Source organism: Acomys minous (genome assembly GCF_964271855.1).
Source record: "Acomys minous genome assembly, chromosome: 9".
NCBI classification, from domain to species: domain Eukaryota; kingdom Metazoa; phylum Chordata; class Mammalia; order Rodentia; family Muridae; genus Acomys; species Acomys minous.
In genome coordinates this window covers 101803769-101814583 of record NC_140490.1, presented here as the reverse complement: position 1 = coordinate 101814583, position 10815 = coordinate 101803769, and the positions used below count along the sequence as shown (strand labels likewise).

Here is a 10815-nt window from a genome sequence, read left to right as displayed (position 1 = left end):
AAGGTATCCCTTTCTTCTAGAATGGCACTAATGGGGACAGCAGGTGAAGAAGGAGGCTGAGGAGCCGCAGCTGCAGGCAAAGGTTGCCTTAGTAACGGTGAGGGCTCCATTCAGGAAACCAGCACAACTTCAAGAAGGAAAATGATAGCCTTCTCTTGGCTCCTTACAAGCACAAAGCAGCCGGTAGGGTAGCAGGAAGAAAAAATGAGGCACAGGCAGGGTGAGGTGAGGGCCCATGCAGTCAGCTACAACACCCCACCTTTCAGAGGAGAAACAGAAGAAAAACATACATAACCCCTCGAATCTTCTGGCCTATGTGAACTGTAAAACACACACACACACACACACACACACACACACACACACACACACACACACACATCCTTTTAACATGAACCCTTTTGTGGGAACAGGGCAAACAGGAACCCCTGGGTTCACCAGCCTTACGAAACAATATGCCAGGAGGGGAGAAACCCCCAAACACTGCAACTTTATGGAGACCCTAAAACTCTCCTTGCTCTGTCTCCTCCTCCTTCTCCCTCGCCTAGACTGGATGACAAAGACCATTTGCTCCCAATTTATCGTAAACTTTTTTTTTTCTCACAGCTTGAGCTGCTTAAATGGGGCAGGCGGACCCTCTCCTGAAAGTCTCTCAAGACACTTGCTGAATGGGCCAGGCCCCCATTCCGCTCCCCGCACAGACAGGTTCAGCTCAGCTCACGCTGTGACCCTGCATGGCTTCCTGCGATTCATACGTGTTACTTCCCCCTTTGTGGTAATGGCCTGTGGCACTTGGCCAGAAAACATTATTAATTTCAGAAGGGGGCTGACAAAACAACAAACCCACAGCGAAACAAGAGGAAGTGGTGGGGAGGCCAGCTGTCGGCTCGAGCCCAGCAGTAGGAACTCAAGTGTTTGCAAGTTCTGGGAGGAAAAAGAGATGATCCACAAAGGGGACAGGAACTAAAATTAGCCACAATGCAACCCTCCCTGCCTCCCCCTTCCCCCCCCCCCCCCCCCCGCCTCCCCCAGTCCCCGCCGCCTTTAATGTAAGAAGAAAGAAACTAGAGAAAAGACAGAAGTAATGACCGGGCTCAGCTACTTCAGCTGTAGGGGGACAGCAAACAGCAAAGGCAGCTACTTTGAACAGGCAGTTCAGGGAATGCCAGGAGCGGAAACGCTTCAGAACCGGATTAGCCAAAAGCCAAATTGAACTGCAATATCCCCGTTTCTGCTTTTTTCCTCCCCTTGGTTCCTGCTGACTTGGGACACCCAAATAGGATCCTGACTTAAGTTATTTTTCTGCAGTTTGTTTTCGTGGGTTTTTTTTTTGTTTGTTTGGTTGGTTTGCACTTAGAGCTGCTTAAAATTCACTCCCAGACAGGTTAACACAGCTGCTTACAGAATGAAAAGCCACTGGCCAGCTACATGTAGACTGTCACAGAGCGTGGTCAACAGCGGTCTCCCATGTTCCTTGGGGTGAAAAGCTCCATTTTCGCTTTTCAGAATGCTAAGAGCTCAGGTGTGGCGTCCCAAAAATATATGTCCTGGCACTTCTAACATGCACACCTCCTTTTACCTGCGGAGTACACACTTCTGTGCCTCAGAAAAAGGCAGGCTGCCTACCCAGCCTTTGCTCAGAAGGAAATTTCCAAACAAGTCTCTAAGATTCAATGGGGGTTCTGGCCTACACCCTAAAATAGCTAAGCACAAAAGCAGACCTGAATTGGGAGAGCAAGATGTCATCCTAAGTGAGCATGCATTTAATACCACATGCAAGTCTGTGAGAACGCAAACATATCACGTGCATGAAATAAAGGGACCCATTCTAGTTTGACTAGCTAAAACCAGACAGTCTGGGGGGAAAAAATCATTATCTCTACTTCCTGGCCGTCCAAGGATTATGGAGCAGAGGGATATTGGGAGACAGAGGTTAGTTATGTGCCTGTCCTTATCCTGGGACGACAGCCTCCTGTGGCAATTTATGAACATCCAAACCTTATGCTTTTAACAACGGATATCCTTTGGAGCTTCATTTTCCTAGGGAAGGGAAAAGGAAAAAAGAAATGTTTTGTTGTTTTGTTTTTGAGACAGGCTTTCTTCTCTGTGTGGCCCTGGCTGTCCCGGAACTCACTCTATAAACCAGTCGGCTGGCCTCAAACTCAAGAGATCCACCTGCCTCTGCCTCAGGAGTGCTGGAATCAAAGGTGTGTGTACGACACATTTTAATTAAGCCTGAACCATTCCTGTGTGCTGGACGCAGTCAAGTGCGCCCTGCAAGGCCTTCTTGACTTGAAGCAAAATTAATTTCACAAACCTCATCTGAAAAACATAACCTTGCCTTGGCTAACCCCACAAGCTGTATCAGCCCTACTTTTTAAAAACTGTGTTAAGTTCATGTAAAGTTACTAAGGAGACATTTAAAAATAAAGACATTCAATAGCCAAAATAGTTATTTATTAATAATTTAAGGTTTTACATTCTTATAATAAATTCCAGCTCAAAACTTTTACGCCACGAACATCATGGAGCAACGCTAACTTTCCCTTCTTCATAATCTGATACATCCCACCTATCAAATGGGTGCCCATGCTCACACACACACACATACACACACTTCCAGTTTCATAATTTTTTTTAAAGGAAAGAAACCAACCCAAAGTATTGCGTTTGAGGTTACACTCCCTGAAGAATTTTGTACAGAGGTATAATATGCTGTTTAGCACAGCTGAAGTTATAAAAAAAGAAAAAAAAAGTGAACCCACAATTTTGGTGTCTTTCCAAGATACCCCCCTTTGAGACAACGTAAGCCAGATATTTACAAAGGTAAGGCAGAGAGTCAAAGCTACATTGGGATAAGATTTAAAAAAAAAAAATCACAAGGAAGCTATAGGAGACTGAAGACTGCACCATAACAAAGTCTTAGTGATAATATCCATGAAAATGTCATCAGAATTGGTACAATAAGGCCAAGCATGCTGCAAATATACCCTTTGGATTCAAAAAGAGCAAAAAAATTTTTTTCTTTTTCTTTTTTTTTTCTGTCTAAAGAAGTGGCATACTGCTCTTTCTCCCTTTGGATTTCTTTTAAACCCATCCAAGATTAAAAACAAACACAAGCCAAACAAACGCTGTCAAGTGACTTAAGATCAACTATTTACAATAATCAAATGAAAAGTATCAGTTTTTGATTTGTTTTCCAAACCGATACCACAAATACAGAGCTAAAATCTCTTTGGCTCCACGATACCCAAAGTTGAGTCAGTCTTCACTGAAGACAATATATAGTTAGTTCCAGATGCCAACAGGAAAACAGCCATAGAAGACCCTAAAGAACACATGCCCTAACCATACCTTCTTGGTCCTACCCTTTGTATCTGGATGGATGTCCAGTCCCTGCTTGGGTAGGCTGGGGTACGGAAGCAAACCTATTTGCTTGGATCCAGATAGCATGTTCTGTCCTTCCAAAAAAGTATGAATGGAGCACATCATCTCTCCCTCTGTAATAACCAATTTTGCACTTGGCAACCTTGTCTAATACAGACAGCTTGGTGACATTTGTGACACCTGGGGCCACACACAAAAGAGAGCAGCCTGGAGGAACGCTGCCCCAAGAGAAACTGCTGAAGGAATGGACGGCATACTCCCAGCCAGCTTAGGAAAGGGTGGGCGCCGCCTTTCACGTAGACTGCAGAGAGTCCACCTGGTAGACGTTCTGGTTGGAGGGGGTGGTGAAGTACAGCTGCTGGGCTGGCACCCGGTTGTCACAGGGGCTGCTGAGTCCCAGTGTCCTTTCAAAGTCAAGCAGCTGGCCCATGAAGTTGAAGTTGGGGGAAATGTTGGACTTCTTCATCTTGACAATGTCGTAAGCGTCGTTCATGGAGAGGTTCAGCTTCTGCATAAGGTAAGCCACGGTCACGGTGACTGAGCGGCTGATGCCTGCCAAGCAATGGACCAGGACACCACAGTTTTTGCCTCGGGCTTCATCTGCAAACACACACACAAAAAGAGCAAGATTTCACTAGACTGAAGGGTCTGCCTAAAAGGCTGAATCAAGAAGGAACATTCGAAACGAGCCTGTGTGGCAGTTAAGCCCTGAAGGCAGCAGAAAAATGTATAACTTGTGATAAACGTGTACACTGAACACAATTACATATTTCAGATATTTCCTGTAAAGGGAGTTTTTGTATTAAGTTGCTACCACCATCAACAACAACAAAAACCCTCCTTAATGTGTGCATTCTTTGCCACTGGCATGCGAATACCAGAAACCCTGCAATATGGTCCTGAATGCCTCTCTCACACAGACAAGCAGACTGCAAGGGTCTATTAAATTATTCCCCAACTGTTGTGCAGCTAACAATGGGGGTATTCAGCCATTTTAAGAGAGAGAGGGAAGTCACAGGGGACAGCCCATTAGGAGGAACAGGATGTCTACACGGCCTGAAAATGAGTTCCTTTGTAATAGGAAATGCACTACAATGCCTGGAGATTCGCTTCTCTTAGGCTCCTAGCCCACAGTTCTTCCTGCTGGGATCAGATTACTTAGAGGCTCACTGTTACCAGCACACCGCAGTATCACTCAACTAGGTAACACTTACTATTCAAACTGCTTTCCAACAACTAACTTGGGTGTCCTAAAATAACTCCTAGGTCTCGGTCTCTCTCTCTCTCTCTCTCTCTCTCTCTCTCTCTCTCTTAAATAAAACAACAGTAGGCTTTTACTTAGAGGGTCTCTCTCTCTTCACACACATTGAGGGGAAATCAGCTGACTGGCAACCAGACCCCCTTTTAAAAGAACAAGAAAATGTCCCGACAGCGCCCCCCCCCACTCCCAGCCGCTATGTCAACGGGTCCTATTTTCCCTTTAACAAGGAAAACCCGAAGTAAGAATGCTCTAGGTACAGTAGAGACCTGCAATCCAGCAAAATAGCTTGCGGGAAAACAGATTAACATCTTCAACTCTACGAATGACTGTACAGTAGTCTCACCTATGAAAGAAATGGCCTCAGGGAAAAACTGGGAAAGGTTTTGGCTCCAGTGATCCGAGATAGGAATTTGCTTGTATTTGAACTCCCCTGCATTCTCGAACAGATTGGGCAGATTGGGGGTGACATTCAAGATGTACTTGATGCCAAACTCCTCCAACACGTCCAAGTTGGTAGAGTCCTTGGCACAGCCCAAGTACAGGAAGGGCAAAATCTCCACCGGGAAGGAAGGCTGGCTGTTGGACAGCGGGCTGCCATCCGAGTCCGTCGCACTATTGGGGTCTCGGTCAAGGTCAGACTCAATGTCCGAGGAAGAGTCGGAGCTGATCCGCAGGCCCCCGAGCCCCAGCACTGGCAAGGACGGGGAACTGCTGCTGCTGCAGGAACCATCTAGATTGGTCTCGCAGTGCAGGGCGAACTCGGCCTGGAACTTACTGAAGCCACCTGGCAGAACAAGAAAAGCAATCTTGTAACCAGAGATGCCGTAGTAATTTTCAGCTTGTGAAAACCGCAGCTAGGTGCAGCAAAAACACTATGGCCCCGCACCCTATGAACCCCCTGCAGTGCTAAGAGAAACACATTTCAGCGTGCACCTTTAGAAACATAACCAGTTGCCTCTCCTGGGAACATTTGTTCTTCTGAAGCCGGAAGTGCACCGAATGACAACTTTTGTTAATATTACAAGGACCCAGGAGGTGCCCAGCTGCATCCTAAACCACCTCTCTATAGTCTTCCGAATCTTAATTTGAAACCGACCAAAAGAAAGCTAAAAGAAGGTGAAAGTGTCTGGTTCTATAGAACCCTTGGGAGTCGGTAGTCAGGGAAGAGCGGGAAGAGAGTCAACCAAGCGGTTGACCCAGCTCACTTAAGCGGAACACGCGTGGTAATCGCTACCTCGCCGGCGGCTTCCCCAGCCCGCAACCCTAGCCCCGAACCGTGCACCCAGGGCGCACATCATACCTTCCAGGTAGAACGCCCGGCAGCCCTCGTCTTTGAGTTTCTTGAGCAGCAGCCCGAGGACCGACTCTCCACCTGTGTTCTCATTCCAATCGCTGCTGTTCTCGTCGTAGAGCACCACGGTGTCTGTGCCGCAGCGCCTGGTAAAGCGGTCCCGGTCCTCGCAGCGCGTGAAGAGCGCGCGCACCGGCAGGTTGCCCTTCTGCAGACGCCGCAGCATGATGCCCGGAATGGCCACGTTGATGGCCGATTCAATGTGCGACGACTCGTACAGCTCCTGCGGTCGGCAGTCCATCAGCAGCAGCCGTTCGTTGCCCAGCTCCAGCTGCTCGTTGAGCCATGCCACCGTCTTGCTGATCGCCATTTCCGACGCGAAGGGCACGGGTCTGAGCGTATCTATCATGGGGGTCGAGCTGCAGGAGATGGCGGGGTGCCTAGCAGACGCCCCTCAAGGCAGGCATAGGCAGAGAACGCTGCGCGAAGCTCCCGCTCTCGGAGCGGGATTGGATTCTGCCTCGCCTTTCCCAAGCCGAGGCTAGTGGTTAGGGAAGGCGACACAGAAAGCCAAGCCGGCGGTCCCTCTGCACCACGCTGCAGCGGATCACCCTCGGAGTCAATGAATCTCTCTGAATGAAGGTGCCCAGTTTTGTTCCTCCCCAGTGAATGAAATCCAATTAATTCGGACTCCGTGCCACTGAGAGGAGGAAAAGGAAAAAGAAAAAAAAAAAAAGTCTAGCTCTAGCAGCTAATTCTTTCCTCTGAGGCTGCACCTCAGATCCAACCCAGTGTTTCTCGCCGGATTATTCAAGACTGGGTTTGCTCACAGTCCCTAGGACTCGGCGAGAGCACACCCCCAGTGCGAGGCAGCTCCTCAATGGATACAAACAGCCAGCGTCTCAATGGATACATTCTCTCGGCCAGCCAATGAGCGAGCTGCGGAAGGGGCTGTTGCCGTGGGGACGGGCCGGCTGGAACAGGTTGTGTTGATGAATTGTTAATGAGTTTGTCATTCACAAAAACGGAAAGGAATTTCCGCTCCGGATAAGCCCCAGTGCAAACAAGCTGCAACTGCGGGCTCGGCGGGAGGAAGGAGAAAGAGGAGGAGGCGGCAGTGGAGGAGGAGCAGGGCACATAAACCAGGGCACTTGAGTTGTCTCGTGTTTCCTTCTGTTGAGAGTTCACACTTCGCGTCGAACTCTTGCGCACCAGCGGTGCAATTAGCAAGCACAAAAGCCCTTATTTGCGACACTTGCGCTCTCAAGCTAGCTTTAATAAAACTTGAGGGTTTTTAAAAATTCTCTTCAAACTATAGACCCAAGCCCGCCATAGCGCCGCCCCCACCCCCGTCTTCCTTTACTCTTTTAAAAGTCTAGTTCTGTTTGCTCTGATGTTCTTTTAGCTGAGGCTGTGTTGGGGCTGGTGAACTGCCTGGGCTTTAGCGACCCGACGAAGTGTTAAATACTAATCCAACATCTTTCGAAACAAACTAGGGTTTTGTTGAAACATTTTAAAGCAACTAAGTAAACAAGCGTTTGGTTGTCCAGAAAACTAGAAGCGCCCCAATCCCGGGTTTTCTCAAGGGGGACAGGGGTGGGGCGGCGGCAAGAAAAACCTCTTCGGCTAGCCCCTACAGTCTGTACCTGCTCTGGTGGCGTGGGGCTTTCTAAGCCATTGTTACGGAGATCTTGCTCCCCACCACCCACCGAGCCTGGGAAGTCGAGCTCCTTTAATGATTTGGGGCCGGGAGCTGGAGTTTGGCTTTTGAAAGGAACCGGTCTGGCAAGACAGCTTAGGCTAGGTGCCTGGGACTCTGGCCTCACCAACAATCCCTGCAATCCGGGAGACCTGCGGAAGTCCTCTCGCAAGACCTGCAAGGTTTTGCGAAAAATCAAGCATAAATGGCGACTGGCTACAGTGGACAGCGAGGCCAGTCCCCTGTCCCTCCTCGGCTCCAGCGGTGCCCGAGCCTAGCACAGAGCAAGCCAGAAGCTCCAAACGCGCTTGCGCGCTGCTCTTCTGGCTACAGCCCCGCCGCTTACGGACAGGAAGGGGGAGATATGAGACGACCCTGTCATAGCCTGTAAGGTCCCAGCGGAACTGTCGCCTCAGAAGAGACCTGGTACAGGAAGAGCCAGAAGAGTCCGAGTCAAAGCTCTGGGTTCCTAAATTAGGGTGGGGAGTCTCAGGGACAGCCTCCGGCGGCCCGCACCACCCGCAGGCAAGTTAGGACGGAGGCTGCACGGCTCCGGAGCCGGATGGAGGCGTGGCCGGCGGGGGCAGCGAAGGCGGCAAGAGCTCTTCCCCTGCGCGCACCGCTCTATTGTTATATAAAAGTGCTGAGGGCGCCTCTCAGGGACGGAAAACCACCTGTGTGCGACCGCGGCGGCGGTCCCTGCGGAAGGCGCGGGTCCCGATCCTGTCTGCTCTCCAGGCAGGAAAGGAAAGGAACCGGGCATTGTCCGGCCGCGGCCGGGAGGCGGAAGCGCAAGCTCCATACAGCCCTTCCCAAATCCGGGGCGCAGAGGGCACCTAAGGTCACGGGATTCCCCCCCCCCCCCCAGCCCAGCGCCTCACACTCGGGTCCTACCTGCTGTCGCACGCAATGCAATTTGCATTTTTTAACCACCTGCCTCTTCCGGGGTTTGTGAAATGTGGGCTAACCAGGGCGACTTCGAGGTCTAAGTTGCCAATTTTAGAGCTCTCCCGCAGGCAGGCGCCCCAGGAGAAGTGTTTTGATGAAAATGGGGGTTGCCTCCTCTCCGCGCCTTTTTTGGGTAGCGCTGGGAACAAAACGCCCATATTTCACTGGATAGCTTCCAATTCCCGCTGGGGTAGGCCTGCGCTGCAGCTGACGCCCCCGGATCTTTCCCCCATCTGTTACAGGCTTTCCCACCCCTAGCCTGTGGGGCTAGGAAGAAGAGAGTGGGGTGCTCTGCCGCGGAAACGTGAAGGGGAAGTCTCAACCTTTAAACAGAAGAGGAAAACAGATTGGGTTTCTCTTTACCAAACGTTAAAGTGAAGCCATCCGCGATTTGGGGGGGGATGATTGTCCTGGCACGAATAGAGAGCGTCGCTCTTGTACACGTGTTTCTAAGTTTGAGTTATCTCCCACTTTCTCCGAGAAATCCGACCTTTTCGATCTGACTGGACTCAGTTACACTCTTTCTCCTTGTCATCCTCGTAATTTGTAGGGTCTCTGTAATATTAAATGGGCACAGTGACATGCGTGGTGATGGTGTGCCGTTAGGTGGTGAGGTTGTATGTTCTCAACTAGCCTGCAAAATGGCTTGATTGAGCCCTTTGGGAGGTGTTGGGGGGGGGGGGGTTCCACTCCCATTGAAGTCCTCCAGAGAGCCTTCCAGGCTCCTCGTTCTTGCCACCAACCCCTCAGAGGACTGCTCAAACCAGTTTAATTCACTCCAGTTTTATAATGGGGCGGAACAGGAGCCTAGTCCCGGCTCAAATGACACCTTACCCAGCTTAACTGGGTGGAGCCAAGTAGTGTCCAACTTCTTAAGGTTGCTTTTTTGTTGTTGTTCATTACACCAAACAAGACAAATGAAATGGATGTGTGTGGAACAGCGCTATATAGGGCAGACACAGCCTTGTTTCTGTGACTACCTGAGTAATTTTGGACAGTCTTCAGAGCCAGGAGTGGTAGCCTACGCCTTTAGTCCCAGCACTCAGGAAGCAGAGGCAGAAAACTTTAGGTAACGGAGGTTAAGGAATTGGCCTGAAGCTAGACAGTAACAAAGCCTGTGCTCAGGACTTAAGGCCAGACCTAGGATGACCAGGTCCAGAGACTGTTAAACTTCTATTTCCTGCTAAGGCACACAGGTTTGAGTGCTCTGTTTTTGTGCACACCGGAAGAGGCAATCAGGTTTCGTTACAAATGCTTGTGAGCCACCATGTGGTTGCTGGGAATTGAACTCAGGACCTCTGGAAGAGCATCCAGTGCTCTTAACTGCAGAGCCATCTCTCCAGCCGGGACACACAAGATTCTAAGTTGCTAAGTTGTATGTTTTGGATTTTGACCACATGTCCTGTTGTACACACTACACACGTGTCGAGGGAGATTAAGGTCCCTTGGCCCTTCTACATACCAGTCGTTTTCTTAGTTAGTCAACCATTAGCAAGATGAACTACACTCTTTCTTCCTTAGGGGATATTTTATATATTCCAACCCTCCACAACAGGGGCTTGGGTTCAGGTCTCACCTCTATCACTCACCAATATTGAGGCAGCCCTATTCAGTCCCTACTGGACTCTTCTGGGCCTCACTTCATTTCTTCACTCATGGCAGATTCTGGGAAAGCAGTGTAAATGAAATAGATAAGAATGACTAGGTAGGGCCTGGAGAGATGGCTCAGTGGTTAAGAGCACTCGCTACTCTTCCAAGGGTCCTGAGTTCAATTCCCGGCACCCACATGGCAGCCCACAACCGTCTGTAACAACGGTTCCAGAGGATGCAATACTCTCTCACAGACATACATGCCGGCAAAACACTAATGCAAATAAATAAAATTTTTAAAAAAATGACTAGGTGAGTGCTTGCTTTTCTTGCCAGTGTGAGGACCTGAGTTTAATTCCCTATAACCCATGTATTGTTTTTTTTTAATTAAAATTAAAAAAAAATAAACTGACATTTATAATACTAACACTAGGGAGGTAGAGATCAGCAGATTGCTGGAGCTCAATAAACGGCTAGTCCAGGCTGATTGGTGAGTTCTAGGCCAGTGAGAGACCCTGCCTCAAAAAGCAAGGTGAGCAACAGTCCTGAGGGACAACACCTGAGGTGTCATCTGACTCTGAAACACACAGCTGACTTCACACTGACATATACAACGATAAATATGTTTCTAAAATTAAT

At 49.3% G+C, this 10815-nt stretch overlaps 1 protein-coding gene across 1 annotated transcript; it reads right to left on the bottom strand.

Moving 5' to 3' along the window:
- Positions 1-2435: 2435 nt before the first annotated feature.
- DUSP6 (dual specificity phosphatase 6) lies at positions 2436-6886 on the bottom strand. The gene is made up of 3 exons (XM_084796166.1): positions 5949-6886; positions 4992-5432; positions 2436-3987 (listed from the first exon to the last, which is right to left on the bottom strand). The coding sequence occupies exons 1-3, from the start codon at positions 6346-6348 to the stop codon at positions 3680-3682; spliced, it is 1149 nt and encodes a 382-aa protein (XP_084652292.1). The 5' UTR covers positions 6349-6886; the 3' UTR covers positions 2436-3679.
- Between the last annotated feature and the right edge of the window lie 3929 nt (positions 6887-10815).